This window comes from Mugil cephalus, chromosome 13 (genome assembly GCF_022458985.1).
Source record: "Mugil cephalus isolate CIBA_MC_2020 chromosome 13, CIBA_Mcephalus_1.1, whole genome shotgun sequence".
Taxonomy (NCBI): domain Eukaryota; kingdom Metazoa; phylum Chordata; class Actinopteri; order Mugiliformes; family Mugilidae; genus Mugil; species Mugil cephalus.
The window spans coordinates 10691097-10713473 of NC_061782.1; the positions used below are offsets into that span (position 1 = coordinate 10691097).

General features: G+C 44.0%; 1 protein-coding gene across 33 annotated transcripts in view; it reads right to left on the reverse strand.

The window, feature by feature from the left end:
* LOC125019307 (neurexin-1a) overlaps window positions 1-22377 on the reverse strand; it is a 238328-nt gene that overhangs the window by 62132 nt on the left and 153819 nt on the right. For all 33 annotated transcript variants that reach the window (XM_047604028.1, XM_047604009.1, XM_047604026.1 and 30 more), the window contains one exon: window positions 20132-20313. In XM_047604028.1, coding sequence (XP_047459984.1) covers window positions 20132-20313 — 182 coding nt within the window. The remainder of the gene's footprint in view (window positions 1-20131; window positions 20314-22377) is intronic.

Genomic DNA, 22377 nt, shown 5'->3' on the forward strand with positions numbered 1-22377 from the left:
ATGCCCCCTCCTTAGGCTGTTTGCGTACTAAGCCAGGCAGAGCAAGAAAGGCACATTTCCCTGGTCGCACTCTTCACAAGAAAATAGAATATGCCCTTGAATCCAGCACTGGGATGACTTCAGTGGAGGTTACTAACTGTGGCTGCACCATGTGGGAAGAAATGCAACAGAACCGACGACGATCTTGTGTGCAAATGTGGTTAGCGCGGTAACAACTGTACCTGATAAATGCTGTGGCACATCCGTGTTGTCATTGAGCAAATGACAGCATACTGGCTAGCATTTAGCTCATTCCACGGTCTTAACCTACTGAGTCACCTTAACAAACCTTAACGCGCCACTTATCACGTCTCAGGTAACTGACATTAAACAGCACCGAAAGATAAACGCGGCATGTCAGGGATTATGCTCCGGCTCTCATTACAGATTCATGACTCGCCTATGCTTCTCTTACCCACAAACAGAATTCCACGCTAAGACACATTCATCATCAAGGTGCTGTCCGGATCATAATGAGAAAAGCCAAAACCGAGAAGAAACTGTCGTCTTCACTTGTCCAATTTTCACCATATGCTGCGGCTCCTGTCGACTACTTGCTGCTTAAGAGCGAGCCAATTTATTTCCCCAGAAGGATGGACCACTTGTGACATTTGGCAATGGAGCATCAGACGTTTCATCCAGCTGTTCCAGACACACGCACAAACACACAGCGGATGCAGCATGGGCTTGTCTCGTCACCACAGAAGCTTTGATAGACTAAGCAGACTGACTTGCAGCTGCTGCGTTTTAATGTGTAATGAGCTGTGGTGGTCCTAATCTGACCCATCCCACTCACCCGTGTTCTGAAGACGGTGAATATGCACACATGAAAGCGCACACACACACACAGTCAAAACTGTTGTGTTCCAATATCCCACTGTATCAATTTTTCAAATGAACACCGTTGTTGCTCTCCCCTGTGATATTGCCTGTGGTTGAATGGCCCGCACAATATTTACCGTGCAGCCCTGAATTGTTTCTCAACGCTAGTCAAAGCAATGGGCTGTTTTGCCAGAGGCTATTATGGGGAATGATCTGTTTTTACCGTGAAAACACAGGCTTCAAGGATGCCGATTCAAATCAGAAAGTACATATGAGAGATTTCCAAATCGCTGCATTGTGCTGGCAAAAAAGGTTCTTCTCCTCGGTGAGGATGAGCCACAATTACATTTCATCCATTTTGCACACTGGAAATTACTCGGCGAATTAGAACTATTTCAGCTGAGTTGTTTTTCGGCGTTCGGAATAGCGCACCCATTGCCTGCGTGGATGACTACAGTTAGTCTTTTATATATCCGAACAAAAGACACCGATATAATATCATTTGGCCTTTTCATAACATTGGGTTTCCTCTGATAGTGACTGAATTGATTTGACATTTTAAAACCACATAAAAGATGTGACATCATGATCATCGCGTAGCAATCTCCCCAACTCCTACCGCAGCGCGCACACCTAAGTATATCAATAGGTTTGTATTGAATTTCTGTGGAAATGACAGCATGAATAGCAATGAACATTACTGAATGATGCATCTGTCTCCCCCCACTGCCATTTTGTGCTCATATAAATGTCCTACAGAGCGCATCTTCAGGCATGCAGAAGAGTTTGCGCGGGTGCGTGCGCTGCAGAGTCGGCGCCGTGCCCCGATGGAGGGGTCACAGGGCTAAAATGAGCATGGATTCTTGAAGCGGGGCTACATGAATAATAAAATGGGACGGCCGTGCCAGGCCTCCTGCATGCAAGTCTAATAAAATGCTTCCATTAGCAGAGCCATCCAGGTGTAACATGGCCGCGAAGGCTGGATATCCAAGCAGAGGGGAGATGCTGGAGCCTTGTTATGGTGAGAGCAAATCCAAGCTCACTCTACCAAACATTAATCAATGTGATGGCTCAATAGACCCTTGATGTCTCTGTGTATAGGGACATGAATTTGCGTGCGCGCATGAGAAAGGGAGAAAGCATGTGTGCGGTGCACTTCATTTGCAAAGGGCTGTCAGGTGCTGAAGGCACATGCTTGCGCTTGGATTTCCATGCTTTGCTATAGGGCACATTTTCACGTGATGTAATCAGTTTATCATGGTAATGGAAGCTGAATTTAATTTTCTCTTTTCGGAAGCCGATTCACCTTCTCTTCAGTTTGGAGGGGAAAATTGGCAGTGAATGATTCCTTGCTGACTGCCCCTCATCCACCCCATAAACACGGATCTTATTTGTAGAAGCGTTAAAATTGTCTAATTAAAAACAATAATTCACTATAGGTCGTTATCGCCGCTGCTAATTAAGCTGAGTTGAAATAGCAAGGTGTGTGGGGTGGGGAAGCAGTTACAGAAGATGGAGTGCTTTGTAGTCATTACGTTCACAATGCGGAGGGCATTCGAGTCATCCTGCCTGTGTCCCCCCCACCCCCCACACCAGCACGGGAAGCCTGAAGATTTAAAGGACATGAAAATAAACCCGATACAGTCTCAAAATTACGTCTTTCCACCAAACATTTCTTCAGCAAAAAAACAGAAGGATCTCTGGGGCCTGGTTTTACATTGAAGTGGGGTGTGAAAAACATCACCTAACAACTCTCTCGTTCACATTTATACTCCTTCACCCTTCGACAAGGAGCTAGGAGTGCAATTTTGTAAATCCGCCCAGCAGATCAAAGTGCTCCATGTTCTAATGGCTGCCACCCACCCACCCACCAGCCTCTCCTGTGGAAGAGCCCCATCAGCAGTGTGCGCCTAAGAAGAGCCAAGACAGCCTGATTAATCTTCTAATAGTTCCAGGGAGAGATAAAGAAAGACACTGTAGAAGCAGTGAGGGAAAAGGAAAGAGAAACAAAGTTGGAACTCAGCTGTCGCCGTATGTTCCGGTGGAGAGAGAAAGAAGGAAAAAAAAAAGAAGGAGACAGGCAACGGGGAAGGCTGATGAAAATGGCTACGCTCTGCCTTTGCTGTGACTCTTACACATTTTAGCCTTTGAAACTATAAGGCTCCTCTGTAAGACTGCTGCCTCGCTGCAGCATTATCTCCTGCCCTCCTGCCTCGCTCGTCTCTCCATGACAAACTCAGTCGGCTTGACAGGATGATAACAACTATCAAAAGGATTCCATAAATACGTGGAACGAAGATCAGAATGCATGATAAAAGGGAAGTTACAGCCAATTCTGGTTTGAAAGGGGGACATGTCACGTTTGAGGAGTAGGGGTGGGGCTCGGAAGGCAGGCAAATTGAAAGAAATGGCAATGCATGCTAAGAAAGACAATGTCTCAATTCACTGGAAGACTGAGCCACCACCTCAGCCGGATTAGTTCTAAAACAAAGAGCATATACCTGATGGAAGTAAGGCGTGATATGCATTTCCTGACAAGTCACCTAATAAATGCTATTTAATCCTTCCAGGCAAAAAAAAAAAAGAAAAAGCGCCTGTTTTGACAATTCAATGAATCTCTTTTAGTGAAAAACTTCCAAACTCATTACACGGCCGTCAAAGAAGGTGTGCTCACTGGCGCTTCCTGTCCATCCTGCACACTTGAGGAAATATCACTTATGCAAAGGCCTCCAGTAATAAATATGCAAATGTATACACAGCATAAGCACCTTCACAACATCATAGAGTGAACGTGGGCAAAAAGAAGCTATATGAGCAGCAGAATATGAAAAATAACTGCTCGGTAAACAAGCTCGAATATTACACAGATCACTCACCCTTTGGTAGCATTTATATTAATAAATTTCATTATACTGGGCACATGGAAAATAGGCTTGTTTATACAGCTCGCATTACCATGATCATCTTCCCAGCTTGCGTTACATGTCAACCATTATTATAATCGGGAGGTGCGATAAACAATACTTGGGCTTGATATTTCTGGCTCTCTGTGGTTTGCATGAAAGTCTAGAGCAGCCAATAGGTAGCTCTTTTTTTTTTTTTTTCCTTGTTGCTGGGTCAAATGTCAGGCAGGATCTTTTAACCCAAAGCTTGAGAGTGAAGCATGTACTGTACATGAGGCACGCCAGGATAGGTGCTTTGTTTGTAAGGGCCTTTACTCGCGAAACCGACATCAAAGAACTACCGGCAATTATTGCTGATCATGCCGTTGAAATGTTGCCAAAAGGATTATAGCCATCAGCCATCTAGCAGGCAGGTACTGTGTCAGTTTGAAAGGGAATAAAGCAGTAGGTATAATTATTTATTTATTTATATGTATATATAATTATTTTCTTTTAAAATCCTTTTTCCTCTGGCTCTATCTTCCTAGCTTGGCCTAGCTTGCTGTGCTTCCTAGATCTATCTAGGAAGAGCTGTGAACCGTTGTACAGTAGGGGTGGGAAAAAATATCGATATAGCAATTTATCACGAACGTCATGTTTTTTTTGGGCCTGTTTTGAACAGCTTCCGCACCACCACTTTTTCTGTACAAGTGCAATAAATTAGAAATGGATCATTTGGATTTTTTGACTCAGTTTGTCCAAAGAATTATTATTGTCACCTGATGTACATACATACAAATTGTATTTTAAGCTGCATTTAAAATTTCCCAGTGAACTATGTAGAATATTGCAATATATCGCAATATCTTAACATCGCAGTAAGGTATCATATCGTGACTCAAGTATCGTGATACGTATCGTACCGTAAAGTCCTTGTCAATACCCGTCCCTATTGTACAGAGCTGGCCTCTTTTGAATTAGAGAGTTAAAGAGTTGGTGTACAGTTTTTTTTTTTCCTTCAGTGGTCATGTTGTTGTGAATATTTTCAACATGCTCAACTGTCCAAAAAGGGTCCAGCTTGTGCCAATGGTGTAATGTACATCGCAAAAACTAATGGCACAGACGCTCAACACTGGCTGACAGCAAACAGTTGGTTGCAAGTGTCAAATATGTTGCTTTGTGAGTTTTTGTATCCTGTATTCAGTGCCTCCAAATCGTTCATTCTTTTTAGTCAAAATTAATCCCTGAACCAACCGGTGGCTCTTTGTCTATCTCTTTTCGTTTAAGTCTAAGCTGGTGATAAAAAAAGAAGAAGAAGAAAAAAAAAAGGCTCCTGGTATTCTGTATTTGGAGAAGTTAAAATTAACAGGCGTTGTTTGGAAGCCAGCCGCAGTATATAATACAGCCGATGCAGTGAAATCATTTCACTGTTTAAATCAGATTTTGACATTCTGAGCACTGCTTGCTTTTTCAACTAATTATCCCTCTCTCACACAGTAAGTGGTAACACCTGGCTTAGAAAAACATTACAAACAGAGTGCATTATTTTCTGTAAGCACGACATCAGTTAGAAAACTCGCGCAGCATGACTGGAGCAGCACAGCTGAGTTTTAGTGAAAACTTGTAGGAAATACGATGAAAGCGCGCGCGCTAGACTTTTAATTTAGAAATCAAGCGTTGGCTTTGAATTATCACCTGTCACATTCAAGGCAGGAGTATGGAGTACTGTATTGAAAGGTTCCTCTAGCTGACAAACGGGACAACGGCTGTGAGTGACTGTCGGCTTTTCCGTTTGTCTATGACAGCGTCTGTCTTCATTCAGCGTTCTTAAATTGGCTTCGGAACCGATTGGAAATGGTTCTTTTATTATATGCCTCCCATAACTCCCCCTCTCATCAAAGCTGGACCATCTTTTATCTAGAAGATGACGTTTCCATTAGGGTCTGCCAACCTCTTACTGCAGCTCTGTGAGTTGTGGTTCTTGGGGGGTGGGGAGGGAGGGAGGGGGGAAGGGGAGAAGAAGCATAGTTAACCAACACAACAACAACAACAGGATCTCACTGGCTGGGCTGAGCGCAAGGCTCGATCGCGGCAAGGCAGTTCATCAGATGACTGCTCACCCAGAACACACACAGGAGCGCGCACCTAGACACGCACGCTCTCCTTTACTCTCTTTTACTCGCTCATTCTTACAGAGACAAACACAAAAATTCACAGATCTGACAAAGTCACACAAGAGAGGTGCAGAAGAAAGACAGAACTTGGCCGAAGGGAGTCTGTCTGTCAGCTCTTCCTCACCAGTTTCCCTGCTTCATCAAAGGTGTGCAATGCCCATAAGGTTCAGCTGCCAATCTGGCAACACTTTCAGTCCCCCAACACACAACTGTGGTTCTTTCAAAGACTGAATGACTCCCTCTCCTCTCTATGTTACTGTCTTCATTAACTTTCTAGACACAGCTCGCATTAACAGTCGGGCCTGGGGTTTTGGATAGTTCAGGAGAGTTTTAAAGCGCCAGGATGCACCGTGAGCAGGCGCTCCTCTTGCTCTCTACCCCACTTTAAGGCCGCATGTTGACATTGTTGGTGCTAATGAGGACATGGCTGCGCCCTGTGTGTGTGGGTCGGCAGAGACATACGCTCTGGTCCCACTCGGGGAGTTTTAATTAGATCTACATTATCAGACTGTCTGACCACACTGGCCCTATCAGCCACTATATGAACGCATCATAAATCATGAATCTAAGTGGTTACTAAGGATCTGTTTTTTATCTGTGCTCCATGTGAAGCATTTCATCCACGTAAATCTAATATTTACCATTTGTAAAACGGAAATGCCATTTCCCCGCGGTGCTTAATCTTCTTACCCCGCTTTATAATTCTCTTGTTTTCATTTCTGCCTTTCCATTTTCTTCTCCCTCTTCCCTCTGCCCTTCTCTTCATTTCTTGAGGTGGCTGTGGGAAAACAACCTTTCCTCCATCATGATCTCATCAAGCCCAACTCCTTGACCTTTGCGCTTTGCTGTAAATGTCAACTTTCTTTATGAGGGCTGTGATGAGTTTATTGAACAATTCACACTCTCCGAGACACACACACACACACACACACACACACACACACACAAGGACGCCCACGCATGTTCACACTACACATGCATGCATGCACTGCCACGGGCTTCGTCCTTCACAGCCAACTATAACTCTTAAGATTTCTGAGTGTGTGCTGAAAATTCATGGTCTTCACAGCTAGCGGGCAGGCTAAGCGAAGCTCATCGCCATTCTCGACAAACCGCCACAAATAAATCCAGATTTCATGGGGAATGCAATGCAACCGACGGGGACCGTTTCAGCCGCGCGCCCAACCAAAATTATTGCTGCACGACCAAACACGCGCTTTGCGACTGTGCAAAATTGTGGTGAGCGAAATCAATAGTTGTGAACGTCGGCGGCCCAAGTCATTGTCAGAAAAGTGGACCTGCTGTAACAGCTTCCTGCTTTCAGCTGCTGTGGACTGTAGGTGATTAAAATGCAAACAACAGGATATGGGAACGGCCGCTGCTCAACATTTATTCCATAACTTCAGTTCTGTAAATCAAGTCAGTTCTGAATCGGCACCTTCGGTCCAAATAGTCATTCGAAAAATATACTGTGCTAATATTTGTGGACTGCTATTGTTTTAGTTTATTAATACCTACTTAGCTGTCATATTTAATAGTTCGGAGAGACTACAGCCCTTATTCAAACTCTCACGGAGAGCCAAGAGCCAGTTGATCATAATTGGCAAATCAGAGCAGGAGGTACAGCTGAAACCATCTCTTCAATTTCTAGCAAGCGGGAACATTTTCATTTCAATTTAGGGAGTGCTGAGGAGAGGAAATACTTCATTTCCTTTTCTTTTCTTTTTCTGTTTTTTTATAACAACCTCAGTAGGCTGTGTCAGTTAAAGTGTCGTGTTTGGTGTGATTGTTCCCTCATTATGCATTCAGGGAAAAGAATAACTTGGCACTGATATTCTGAAGTTTCTTAAAGCCACGACAGTTGTTAGTTAAGGTCTGACTTGTTCGTGCGGTGACTGTTTTCCTGAAGTTTAAACAAGCGCCCCTTATGAGGGTGTAATGAAAGACACTGGACACTACAGTGTAATAAAGTCCTTCTACGTGTACTCGAGTGTGAATCAAAGTGGGCCAACAATGTGTCATAACAGTTTGGACGAACATAGCTCTCCATATGCTCAAGTACTGATCCGATCTCGGGCCGCTCCTGACTCAGCGTTCTTCCGGCGCTGTGGTTTATAACACAGGGAGCGATCGGGCCAGGGTGGCAAGTACTCCTGCCATGATGATAAATGCTGTGCATTAGAATTGTCTGGATCTCTGTGTCCGAGCTGTCCTGCAACTCCGCCTAGTGGAACAAAGAACTGAAGAGTGAAAGGAAGAGGTAGCACACGCTTCCTGAGTGCATCTCCTTTAAAATCGTGTCACCCTTGATGACTGCAACAGGACCTGCTTTAATAAAGATCTATTAAAAAGTCATACCTGTGGACCAGTGGCATGCCTCATCTCCCACCTTGGGAGTCACTGTGGACCTGAAGCTTTGCACGCATGCCTGATTATCCCATAATAAAATAGATGATGTGGTGGCGCTCAAGAATCACTTCCAGCCGGGAAGAGGACACACACATTCTTACATTCACGCTAGTGGATACCTGAGTGGGAGAGGCCGCAACAAATGGTCAAAGAGCTTGTACTTGACAACTAAGACGGTGTTTTCCAAAAACACAGAATCAATATAGTAAGGTGGATAAATGTCATGTGTTCTGTTGTGTTCTGTGTGTGAGCTCCTGAGGTGGTTTTTGGACTTAATACTACCACCGCCTTCATTTCGTCTTATCCTCCTCACCCCCCTGTGCCAACATCCGGCTTTTCCTTTAATGAAATGTTTGGCTCCTTACACAGTCCTTATTCTTTATCTCTCCCGTTTGATCCTTTCTCTTTCTTCCGACTTATCTTCTGTCTTTCCCTCCTTCATTGTCTTTGTGCCGTTATCAGTCATCTTGCAGGGAAAGGTAATAAAAGGCGACCGCATTGAAGGAGTGCTGCTCTGCTTTCTTATTTTGCACACGCACGCCCTCCTTTTCTTTTTCTTTTTTTTTTTTGTCTTTTATTTTTGTTTGTGGCAGCAGACCTTATCAGGGAGATGGCGTGAGATAAGGCCTCTGTGGCTCTTTGTGGTGAAATAATACGACAGGCTGATAAGGCCTTGTGGGTGACTAGTTCAGTGCTGTCACTGCCTTCTTCTCTTCCCAGGGTGCGCTTGGAAGTCCCCAGTGTGGCTAAGAGATATTGAACCTTTATGTTAGGTACCACCTTTGACAAAGCGTCAGCGTTCCACCTCTAATTTTTTGCAATTGTGCGGCAACTCACTTGTGCCACTGTGCAACTTCCGTTGCACAGTGAAAATAATGATGAGATATTTGCATGTCTTAAGCCCCTTTCACTAGACAAAGAAAAAAAATCACTACCATTTGTCTTGTGCATTCAGAGGAAGAGGGTATGAGGAGGCATTTATTCCAAGGTTATGAGTATTCCAGTTCTAGCTCCGATCGACAGTGATGCAAACGTGGATTTTGGGCGGATATGCTAATTTCCTGGCTTTTATCTCGTACAATGTGCCGAGGCGCCTCTGTCAGTAGCTTCTGTGCCACCTCAGCACAACTCAAATGTTCAGTTGGAGGAAAGTATCTAAAAATGTAACAGCATAACACAGACAGTCACGGGCCTTCATGCTTAATGACCTGATGACACTGTTTTCCCGCATGCTCCAGATATCACGAATGACATAAACAAAAACAAACAAAAAAACACGCAAGCAACAAAACAGCAAAATAAATAAAACGCTACAAGTTTGTTCTTGATGGACACAAAAAGTTTTCACCACCTTCTGTTTAATACTGATGGAGTCAAAAGTTCCTGGCTCATGCCATTACTATGCCTCTAATCTACAGCACCTATTAAGATTTCATGAAGTGGTAATGATTATACAATTACTTCCAGCTTGGAAATACCATAATAGTGGCTGCGACGACCAAGGTTTGTGAGTTTATCGAGTGGATGTTTATGGATTAAAACACACACACAGACTGGCTGGCTGACTGGCTGGCCATCGATTTGTGCTGCTATTGACTAAAGAAGCGTGGTGGGCGACACTGGCACTCAATAGCAGTTACATTTTCATATAAATAACGGCAACATTGTGCCCTGTAATTGTCTCAAAATGGCTACGTGGATGGACCAGCGGGCATAGAGGGTATGTTATTGATTACAAAGGTGCCAGTTAGAAGTTTTGTACAGGGAAACAGCACTTCTCTTGACATCTCCAGCCCATTGAATTTTATTTCAACTGAACCAGTCCCCATGATAATCATGTTTTCATTGTTTTCAGAAGGATTGATTGCCCTTCAGCCCTATATTACTTTTGTATTTTCTTTAAGTTACTTTCACCAAAAATAACTGGAAATATCTTATCACAATCAGTGTATCATTGACACATCCAGTAGAGGTGAAATGTGAAATGACATAATGACTAAGCTAGGCTTAGATTAGGCTAGGCTTAGAATACGTGGGCCTACTGCTGTTGGCTAGGCTAGTTAGCTGGTGTCTTTCTGTTGATTGCTAGTTGGTAGCTGACTGCTAGCCTGCTGGTCATTTTTTTTTTTTCAGTTGAACTGGTCTTCTAAATGTGTTTTGCTTCAGATCTTGGCACAAAGGATTGTAACATCTTATCCTGTGTAATAATGAATGTGGCAGAGATACTGTAAATTTGGGTTCATTCATATTGAAATCAATATTGCTAGAGGCTACTACTGTATATTGTAACTCAGGAACACCTAATGAAAGCGTGCCACTTCACTAAATGTTTCGTTAAATTACTTGCTATTTCAAACTTAACTCACTTAACTATAATGTTCTTTGTATCCTTTCCTCTGTTGAACTGAAAATAATCAACATATGTCCATCTCGCTAATGTAGCTTTTCTCTACCACTAACAGGAAGTTAACATTTGCTCAGATTTTTTTTCCTCTGCTAATCTTGAATTTGTATAAAAACACACAACTTAATTCATTTAATTAATTTTGAGTTTAAAATCCATTGTAATTCCAATTATTATTTAGTTATGCCTTACATTACCGTGTTACAGCAAAAAATAATGCATTCCAGTAACTGTGCTACTTTTGTAACGCGTTCCTCCCAACACTGATCAGACATTATAATGCCTCAGTGCTGAAGGCAGATTAAAAACTTTGACTTTGCTCAGTCTGGATCCAGCAGAGACACAGAATTCCCACTACAATTTTCTACATCTTTTATAGCAGCTCCTTGTAAGACACAAGGCTATTGCGCAAAGTGCGCCGGTGGATTAAAGAGTTAAAGAGAAGAAGATACTTCAAGCATAACTGATTTATTAGGCCAAGTGAAGGGAGGAGACGTAGAGAAGAAAATGAATTAGGCCTCGCACGCACTTTTAATTACTGTTGTCAAGGTGTTTGCTTCGCCCTTCTGGAAAAAGCAAACCAAATCATCACTCATACCAACTACTGAGAAGACCCGCAGAGTGAGCCATAAAGTTTAACACCTATTCGATGGTGCAACATTTACTGCAACATAAACAAAACTCGGCCTTCTCCCTGCAACATCTCTCTCCTCGCAGGCAGGCGGGCGAGCAGGCAGGCAGGCAGGCAGGCAGGCAGCATGGTTGATAAACTGAGCAGAATGAGGCCACAGATCCAGGGGTGTCATTCTCACCTCATGTGCTTACCTGAGGGATGGAAGAGGACAAAGGAACAACATGTGCCTGTCTGTTTGATCTCCCCGTACGAGGCGCACTGCACATGTGGGCTGCCGACACGTCACGGATTGTTTGCTCTCGCACAGGCCCCCACCGCTGGCCTTCGCTGCAGAGCTCTTATTAAAGCGGAGATTCGGAGGAATATTTTCACACGCACGTGCACTCCCTCTCACGCACATGCATACGCACAAAGCCTTCGACGATGCTGTGGAATAAACTATCAACGGCCAGAGGCTCAGTCAGAGCGCTCGGCTGCGGTGTTACACTCTTATAGCTGAAAGACAAGACACTGGTCAGACAGTCTGTCCTGAGAGCAATAACAACGGAGAAAATGCACGAGTCCTGCAATATTTAACTTGAATGTCAAATACTGCTCAGCATGTAGTTGGAGTTCAAATCTCTTTGTTTTACGACTGGGCTTTAGTAATATTGACTGGCAGCTATAGGCGATATAGAGAGGGCCACTAGATCCATTATTCATAAAAGAAAACGGGCGACAAGAGGAGGATGAGTGTTTTTGCTGACAGTGTGGTTGCTCTCTCAGAAGCTGGAGACATTTTAAAAGCGGATACTGTTCCCCACCTCGCCAACCCCAGCCGAGATTGGTTTCAGCCGTGCTGATTGCCACATGTTCATACGATATTTCCCGCCTCTCAGTCTCTAACTTCCTGCCGCCCATTTACTCTTAATGTTTTATGAGTCTTTGCGGTTTATTGGTGAAAGCAAACTGCAGGGAGGGAGCATTGTTTTCTCTTTCCTGGAGGACTCGACGAGATATCCTATTCAGTGAAATAAAATCAGTAATAACTAAGAATGCAGTAAACCGAGGCGAGAGCTGTCCGAAGTTCAACCGGCGTCGGCGTACGCCAGTTTGCCTCCCATGCTATGCTTTGAGATGTTTGTTCTGCAGCAGCACATAATTAAAAACAGCATGATTATAACATGTGTATTATATTTGTGTTGGGAAAAACAGACTTGTACGGCAAGCGCAGAGATGAGAGCAGTGCAGCAGTGAAAAAGGTAATTAAGTTGACCAGAACAAGGGGAGCTGCCTGTTAAATATTTCATGCAGCCCCACACAAAGCACTATGGAAGCCATCAACAACAGGGCACCAACAACAATTATGGAATAATTAGCTGAGAAGCAACCTGGATGGGCTTTCTTTGGCAGGGATATTTGTAATTGTACAAGTGATTTTGTTTTTCCAAATTGACTCGGCTCTCGGCTCGACAGCGAGATAAACATCCACGGTGCATGCATAGCCGTAAGTGTCATGGGAGTTTGTCTTTAAGATTTGCATGGCAACAATTTAACTGTAGAAGCGCTGTCTATCACTGAATTAGGTTACACAATCGTGATTTATCCTATGACCCATTGATGAAAGTCTTACTTCTATATTATGAACTGGGCGTCTGTGGAGAAATGCTAAATTGAGCTACTTAAGTTAATGTAATCTCCATCAGCAGAGTTATGGATATGTCTGCAGAATGCTAAATCATCATCATCAGCCAATAGCTAATGCAAACAAGACATTTACAACTTTACATTAAAAGCATTTAGCAGCAGCTTGTTTTGATGCCTCCACCGATAGCTTTGGGTGTCTAGACTGCAATTTTTGAGATGCCAACAATTTATTTTTTTCGTTTCCTACACTTGACCAAGTGAGAATGTGTATGTTGTGTACAAGAAGACAAAAACAGTTATTGTCCCACGCAGGAATCAAGCCACAGTGTCCTGGGTTATACTGACTGTATCGACATTAGTGTCTATGTACTTGCCAACAAAATTGATTGATTTCAGGGGAGGGACCTTTGTGGATCAGGCTTGTTCCAGTGCATCCCACAGTTACTTGATCAGTACTGGGGTCTAGGGAATTTGGAGGCCAGGTTAACAACACCTTTCATCGTGCGTCATTGCTATGGGGTGGGGGTACCTGGTCTGGTCTAGGTGGGTTGTACAAATCCAGTGTCACATCCAAACGTTGTTTGTTATTCACCTCTCCTGTCTCCGGTCATAATGTTGTGGCTGTTTTGTCCATGTGGCAATTCCCAGAATAATGATGCACAGAGTGATTCTAAAGAGCTCCATATGTGAGAGCCGGGAGATGCTGTACTTCAGCACGCTGCAATGGAGCGAGAAAGCGTGAGGCTATTTTTATCTCAAGGCCCCAAGGCCTGGGGCAGCTGTGTCAAAAGTCAACGACTATGGTGGCTCCGTGCCGCTCCCAAATGCAAAGAAACTCTCCCTACTGCATACCACGCAACCACATATACACTGAGATTGGACTTTTAATATCCATATATACGACAGAGTGAGGGACGCTCATGCTGGATGAAATGACACAGGCTGAAAGGCTTACAGCAGCGTGTCTGATTAGAACGGGAAGTCATGAGAAAAAAATCATCCGTCGACCTCTGACAGCGAACAGATATCAACAAACAGAAGGGCGGTGATCTTTAACCTCATGACTCGCTTAAAAAGCGAACATGTCTGACGGTGTAACATTGACGATGAAATCTAATTTACCCCGTGTTAGCCATGGCAATATTGTTCTCCATGAGGCAAGCCCACAACGTATTGATGTACAGTTTGAGAATGACGAGCTGTACTCACTGTGATTTGTTACACTAATAAAAGTGAAGACGCATTATTGTCCTGCCCTCTCAAATACCCATCCACACACATCTTCCTTTCTCTGTCGCCCTCTCTCTATCGCCCCTCTCTCTATCGCTCTGTCTCGCTCACGCACACACACACACACACACACACACGCACACACTCATTCCTCTTCATGGACCACTTGGCTTTGTAGTGGCAAAGAGCTTGAACAAATTGAGAAATGATTGGAATTGAAAGATGAGTAATGGTGATTCTATAGTGCGGTCCCTTCTCAATATGGAGATGATGAGATTTGATTCTTTGAGGTCAGGTACATCATCCGAGCCGAGCGGCTGTCCCATCTACGACAAAAAGAGGCGGGAGGCCATTTGCTCTCACGTACGGCCTTTTGCTACAGCTGACACAAAATCAATGCTATATTTACCAGCTCCATTACCATACTGTTCCCCCCATTCATCTTCACTTAAAGAATTAAAGCTCACATTCTATATATGAAGAGTCTTGTCGCCTTTTCCACCCGGATCAACGCTGCGAGACCGAATGAGGCCAGTGAAGCTCCTCCCATCCGTTCCCTCTCAGTGCTGTCTCCTCATCAGCAATTAACTCACCATTACGGCACCATTATCCTTCCTTAGCCACATACTGCACTACAAAAATGCTGGCTAGCAAATGGCAGCTCTGGTATCAGTGACACGCAATCACAGAAGGGGAAAGCAAGCAGGGGAAGAGAAGGAGCTGGCTAGAGCCGCTACTAGTATTCATCCTCCGAGTAACTGGTTCCATAAAAAGGAGCACAGGGAAAAGGAAAATTGAGTTTCATTACACTTCCTCAAAACTAAAATAGAAAAAGCAAAGTACTCAAACAGAAGAAATATAAAACTTTAGCTCCTCGCCTTCCGCGGCATTTTACAGATGAGCCTCAAAACTACATGCTCTGCTGCCTTTAGGGCATTCTGATGAAAGCGGAGAAGGTTGGCAGCTCCGGCTGTCTCAAAGATATTGTCCCAGTGAGGCAAAGCAAACTGTCTGTAGAAGTAAGAGTGACTGGTGTCAGCGCGAACCACGCAAAGTCAAATCACTTGTGAGATGGATGTGTTTACTCCTACCCTTTGTTCACTGGAGCATGACAGTTCAATGATGTGACAATGTCATAGGAACTAATCTGTGTTTGGACACTGCTACTTTAATACCGAAATGCATATTCATAGCGTGGGGTTGGGGCACTGTGTCGATGAATAATACTTGCGAACATCGAATGGTGATATCGCCATTTTCAAATGGGGATAATATGCTGTCTTTAGTATAGAATCAGCTCAAAATACATATTATTAAGTCCCGTAACTATATGCTGGGGTAGTTACCACGGCAACTGCAGAAAAAGTAATGTACTGTTCAATCGCAGTAATAACACCTGAGAAACAAAAATAATTTTATAAAGTTAGCTAGATTTCTGTTGTTGCCTGTTGAACATACCGTGATCTGGAGGTCTGCTAATAACTGAATGATGTGCCTTGACTAAGCAGGCTCCATGGGAAAGCTGTATACAGACTAATCCTGCGGGCATAGCATGCAAGTCTGTTCTATGTCTGGGCGCAGAGCAGACTTGTGAGGTAATTACCGGGTCTGAGACCTTAACAGGAGTAGTGGATGAGAATAAGATCCCTTCCCTGGGCAGGTGTTTTAATAGGAGTACGGGGGATAGCGTGACACTGCTTCTCCTCTGAGACCGGCAGCTCCTCTCTCAGGTAACAATCTCACTTGTAGCATCAGATCAGACTGCGCAGTATTCACTTAATGAAGCACGCGATTGTGAATACTCCGGACTTGATATGTTCCTATATGTTTTATAACTGCAAAAACAAACAAAGGCCGACATGAAAATAGAGATGCAGAGACAGTCGGCCTTTTTTTTTTCTCAATCCATTTTACATGATTAATACGGTAGAGAGGAGCAGTTGAAACTGCAATTAAAGGTGTCTTCTATCAGAAGAACCCCCTTTCTGGTAGTCAGCATAAGGAGGACCGAGGGGAGCTATGCTCTACCAGAGAAGTCATTATTTCTCCACCATCCTCTCTGCTCTATGGAATATATTAACTTCACAGTGTTGCTGTCTTAGCCACAGTACCTTCATTTCTTTTTTTTTCTTTCTTTTTTTTTTAAGGGATGCATGCAATTAAAAGAAGGGAAAGAAGAAAGTGCTTGGAATAGTCCCCAACCCCCACGCAGAGTTGAGTGCCAGCACAAAACAAGCTCAGTGGGCCCCTCGGGGCCCCGCATGAGACTGAGGAGAGCCTCTGATAGGTGTCAGCGCTGCTCATTGACAACAAAAAAGGAGGAAAACAACAGCAAAGCTTTCTATTTCGCCGAGTAAATGGCTTCCTAAAAATGCGCAGATGGATTTCCAATAACAGACGTCCGCCCTTGTTTGTGTGGCAAAATAAATGATACTTCCTTTGTGGGGGATGAAATACCCTTAACAGCATAAAAGTAAGATCTACAGGCATTACAGAGAAAACTGTCTCAGCACCCACATCGTATAAACTTTGCTCCAATTCTTCTTCTTCTGTATGGATTACCCTGCTGCATAGAACCACCAAGGATCATTACATCCATAATTCCCTGTTTTGCATAATATCATTGTGAATATTTCCCTGGATTTGACTTTCAGCTAGAGTGCAATTAATTATATACGTGGAGGCTTTGCCAGGGCACACTATCATGTACAGACAAGACTTATATCCGTGTGGAATACTTGTTCATGTAGCCTCATGAATATGCTTCACCTTAGAAAATGTGAGCAGGATTGCGGAGAATCATCATAATTGGAGAAACGGCCGGGACATTACTATGAATCTGAGTCTTTCTTCCATGTGCAGTACAGTAATGAGCCTGAGGAAAGTGATTGTCGTACATTTGACGGTTCGCTGACTTCACAGTCATTGTCTTTATCTGCGACGGAGGGGAGAGGCGCTGGGCGGGCGGCGGGCGGGTGGGGGGGTTAGCCGGGTGGGGTTGTGGGGGGGAGATCGCAACTCCTTTGAGGTGCATTTAAATCATAGTCTCCACATATTACTCAGAAAATTCCCCCTTGAGAGCGTGAGCCGAGATGGCGTCCTTCAAGCCCCGCTGGGTTTCCTGTCATCATGAAATGGGAGCAGGAGATTAGGGGGGAGAGGAATGTAGAGGATGGAGCGGGAGGGGGGTAAATACTGAAATCTGGTCTAATCCCATCTCATACAGTCGAAGATACACTCCTCTTAAGACATTTCTACTCACAGATGAGGTAACTGAAGGGAAGGGCGGCAATGCATCCGGGAGCTGGTCGTTATTTGTAAAGTGTGTAACTCCAGAAATCGGACGTATACATATTCATTAATGGAAATCAACCATTATGTAAATGAGCTGGCCGCCGATATCGTGTTAAAACACCAATATTAATTCATACGTCAGCGTCATCCATTGAATGTGCAGTTCGACTAGATAAGCTTTTTGCAGGTGACTGGCTGAGTGCAGCTATTTTTGCATAAGAAACGCATCAAAGCATCAATTTTGCACAGCTCATTGTGTTTAATGGGGGGCTGTAAAACACGTCCTTTCCAGGGTTATTAATGAGGAGATGACAGAAGCGAGGAACACATATCTACGGGGTGTGTGTCATAAGTAGTCCAATGTCATAATTTGCTGTTATTTCTTCCAAATTGCCGCAGCACAAAGCCAAATCTTACCACCGATTGTATTCAGCCGACACACAACAGAACCTTTCAAGCCAATTTAATGGCCAAATTGAAGGTTAATTGACATTTATTTTGAAAAAAATAAAATAAAATCATCATGCCGGAGGTGTATTTGAACATCTGTTGACTTTACAGTGTCATACCCTGTGATGCGCTAACACCACGGTTTATATTTACGTATTTACCAGCCTGCTTCTTTAAAATCAAGAGTATGAATGTCATGCCCCCCCCGCCTCCCCCACGCACACACGTCTCTTAAAACTCCTTTTCTCTCACGCTTCTCTCATTTTCTAATGTAATGCAACATTTCACAAAGCCCCCAGATTAATGTGCACAAAAAAAAAATAAAAAAAATAAATAAGAGGGAGCATTCAGGATGACTGCTGATGCGAGAGGAGAGGGGATTCTCACAACCTACTGCCCCTGCTGTAAGAACTTGCCTTATCAACATTTTCTCCCTGTGAAACATCCATGGAATGCAACACGTATGGGAAGCAAGGCTGCGCGTGCACGTGCTGTAAGCCGCGTGAGCTCTCTGTCTTCTTACATTGTGTGAGACTTCTGCCTCTTGCTTCTCATGTCTGTGAGGCTCTGGTCTCTAACCTCGAGCGTTCGTCTATGTGGTGAATCTAAAACCTCTAAGCCCCTCTTTTGTGTTATTGCTTCTAATGCAAGAAGGAGAAATCTTCAAGATGTTTCAGTGCACGATTCCCCTTCACCTTACCTTTCCTGTCGTCACAATGGTAATTAACTACACGGTGTTCAAAATTAACTATGAACTTTTTAGAATTAAGTTTCCACGGTTGCATTATGCTGCAGCAAGCGAGCATATTTGTGTGTATATTAATTCAGCACTGCAATGCAAAGAGCTGCCTAACAAAACCCTGTTGTGCCATTTAAAAAAAAAAAAGGCGGGGGGTCTATGCAAAGCGCTGGATATTTTTCATCTCATATGAAAATATTTCGCTGGGAGGGAACCTCTCCTGCTTTATCCCTGTCCAGGTGTTTTTTTTTTTTTTTTTGGTTTTGTTTTTGTAGTGCAGGTGGAACGCTGCCTCGAAGGCTGCAGGAATACAGCAGCGGAGAATTTGCACATCTGAGCGAGCACATCTGTCCTTTAGCAACCGCATTCCCATTTATGTTCTTTTGAACATCTTGAGTGTGTCCCCGTGTGGCATTTAGCGATGAATGGTCTGCGTGAAATAGGTTGTATCCTTTTAAAATTGGCCAGCTACTTCTGGATTAAAACTAGAGGCTAAAAATCACTTGGCCCCGAGGCTTGAGGAGAATAGAAAAAAGGTAAAAAAAATGGTAAAAAATAAAATAAAAATTCCACCCGGAGTGACAATGGGTGCGTCTCATAAGAGCAACATCACAGCTGCTCTGTGTCCTCAGGACAGAGCTGCTTTTGTCACTCTGTGCTTACTGTATGTGCGATTCTCAGTGTGCGGGCAGCTGGGGTTGAGGCAAACTTCAAGTCCCATTTCATGTTGGCGTGTGTTCTGTATGTGTGGCCATGTTCCCGTGTGCTCCTGGCCAGCCTCGGCGTTGTTGTCTGTAAATGGGTGCTAGTGAGAGTGGGGGGTGGGGTGGGGGAGGGTGCTGCCATGTGGTCGGCAGGAGAATTATGTCCAGGTCAGGGATGCGCTGTATGGAACCAGCCCTCATTACCGCACCATTTCCCCCCACTGTTCCTTTCGCACGTAACAACCACAACACAAATAACAAGGGAGGTGAGCGCGCGTGCACATTAACCTACTGTTAGTCAGACATGTTGTCTTTCATTCACAAATTCCTCCTCCCTTCCTCCGTTTTCAATTCAACACAATTACCGTGAAAGCCGCTGAAAATGTGGCATCGCATCGTGTGGATTTCTTCGTAAATGAAGAAAGCTCCTCGCAGCTCTTCGCCGCCGCGGTTCTATCAAATTAGTTTGAAAGCGGCCAAACAACCCGAGAATTTTTTTTGATTTAAATGTTGATTTCTATCTTCTCACGCAAGTGTGTTGTTTGTCCAACTGAGCCCCTGCCTTCTTATGTAGGGAAAATAGTTTGTTCGAGTAGATCTGATTTGAATAATAAACCTAGTTGACCAATTACGTTTTAAGAGCTTCGAAGCAATACGCGGCATGTGGAGTGTGTAATTTGTTCTGAAGGCATTCACATGTTATTTATTCATTTTTTTTACTTACAATGTGGAGCTTCAAGAAGTCGCCGAGACCAGAGGAGCTGTCCACCCTCACCAGGACAGCATCCTTCAGGTGTGTGCTGAAGCCGATGGCTAGTCGGTCTGCCCTTGTGCTGGGACGGTCATTTGGCGGCCACGTGTATGTGATCAGTCCACCGTCTCGCCCAAATATGTAAGTAGTCCCCGCTAGAGAAAAAGGGAAAAAAAAAAAAGAAGAAACAAGAAGATGTTAATAGTTTGTTCCCCTCCGTACAGACGTGTCCCAGGCGTGAATCGCTGGCTGTCAACACGAAAACATTATTAACACACCAAAGCCGGCATCAGCGCCGTGTGTACAGAGCGCCGTCAGTGTGGAGTGTTTTATTGTGCTGAGTAATGACTTTGCAAAGCGCTGAGCAACATATCACTCCTGAACAGCTCTCAGCCCCAGTCTGAGAGTTTAAGTACACTCATGTCAATTCATGAGTAGGAGAAAATTCAGCGCAAATGAGGGAGGCAGGTACTGGTGCCACTTCCCTCATAACGTTGCGCAATTACTCAGTTTTACTGCCACCGCCTGTTTCACCTCTAGAGGGAAGAGATGCGATTACCCCGGTGCCCAGGTAACCAGCGTGCCAATCGGGCGCCTCCCCGTCTCTCGCGCTTCATTAGCAGCCTCAAAGGCAGACGCAGCCGGCAGCGATATTGACTGACTGGTCCAATTATGCCCTTCTTGTGACCTCCAAACCAGCTATTTCATGTCTCGCTGCATTACCTCGTTGTCTTTAGCAGCTGTGTGAAAGGTCTGAACGCGACCTGGTGGATGGTAGAGTGGTTCTAATTACCTAAGTATTCAGCGCGAAAAAGAGCCTTGCAGCATTATGCCGGTGACCTAGTCAAATTGATGCCTCGAAATGAGACCTTCTCAGCTTATAAAGGAAGTTGTCTATTAAAAAACGGGATTCTTTTCATGTTTCAAGCGCGTCTCGTGTCTCGAGATCAGGATGGCGTTTTAATCCATTTTCGCCAGGACACAGAAATTGTGAACGATTGGGAAGTAAATGTGTGTGAGAAAGCCTGCAAATGAATGCAGCTGTCAGATTAGCATAAAAACAGCTATCTTCATGAAAAATTAGACAAGGGGCTCTGCTAGCGTGTTCTGCATTTACATGTGTGAGCGCGAGAAGGAGAAACGGAGAGCGAGTGCGAGGGAGACGGAGTGTGTTAATATTCATAGGGCCATGGAGTTAAACAGCCTTAGCCGGAACAATAGATTATAAATCATTCTGACTGTAATTCCAATATTTTCTTGTAAACCAGTTCACAAGGATATAAAACTATCGATAAATTGTGCATTTATTTATATATTTCGGCGGCTTCCCTAACCCCCCGGCTTTTCTTCGTAGTGCTGTGATTAAATTGTGTCACTCCGCTCTCAAGTTCCCCTTTTCCAGTTTCCCTCATTTCAGTCAATAAACACTGTCAGCCATTAATTAACAATAATGTGATTAACAAATGAGGCCGGCACGTACGGATCTGTGCCGGGATTTATTGTTTTCATAAAGCATTTGTAAAACATAATGATATAACACTGTAAGCATTTTTGTTCTCCTAATGGATAAAGCATTATGAAGCTTGATGACTTCTGCAAAAGACATTATGCCCAGTGTATTTGCGAGGCAGGCATCATTTCTTTTTCATGAAGTCTGTCGGCTACCGCTGTAGACTCTTCTTGTTGCGCTAATGCATATCTGATGTTGGCTCCGTTGCTAAGCAAATTTCCAATTCATGTAGCTCGCGCTGGACTGTTGTCGTTGTCTCCAAGTTTCCCCCAAGCCACCCAACACTTGCTCCATGCTCCAGCTTATTATAATTAAGTGCTTTTAGACCATGTCAGTGTTGGAACTCACTGGGCCCTCAAGCGTCTATTCCCCTCCCCCGTCTATTCATACGGTTTGACACCCACTTTTTCCGCTAACAGCTTATTTAGTGTTCGGAAAGGAAAAACACTATAATATAAAGGGCTGCTCATTTTGGTGGGCCCTTGTGCAGATTGTGCTAAGTGCAGCCCATCGCAAGCCACCAAAGGTCAACAGAACTAACTAATAGATGGTTCAGAGAAAGGGTGCACATAAAATGGTTGCTGATAAGTGGTAAAGTGGTCTAAAATCCATACAAACGCGTAAGACTGGTGGAAAAACTCCTGGAGGGACTGTTTGGGGGGGATTAAGATACATGAAGAAACGTAGCTAATGCACACCTACACAGCGC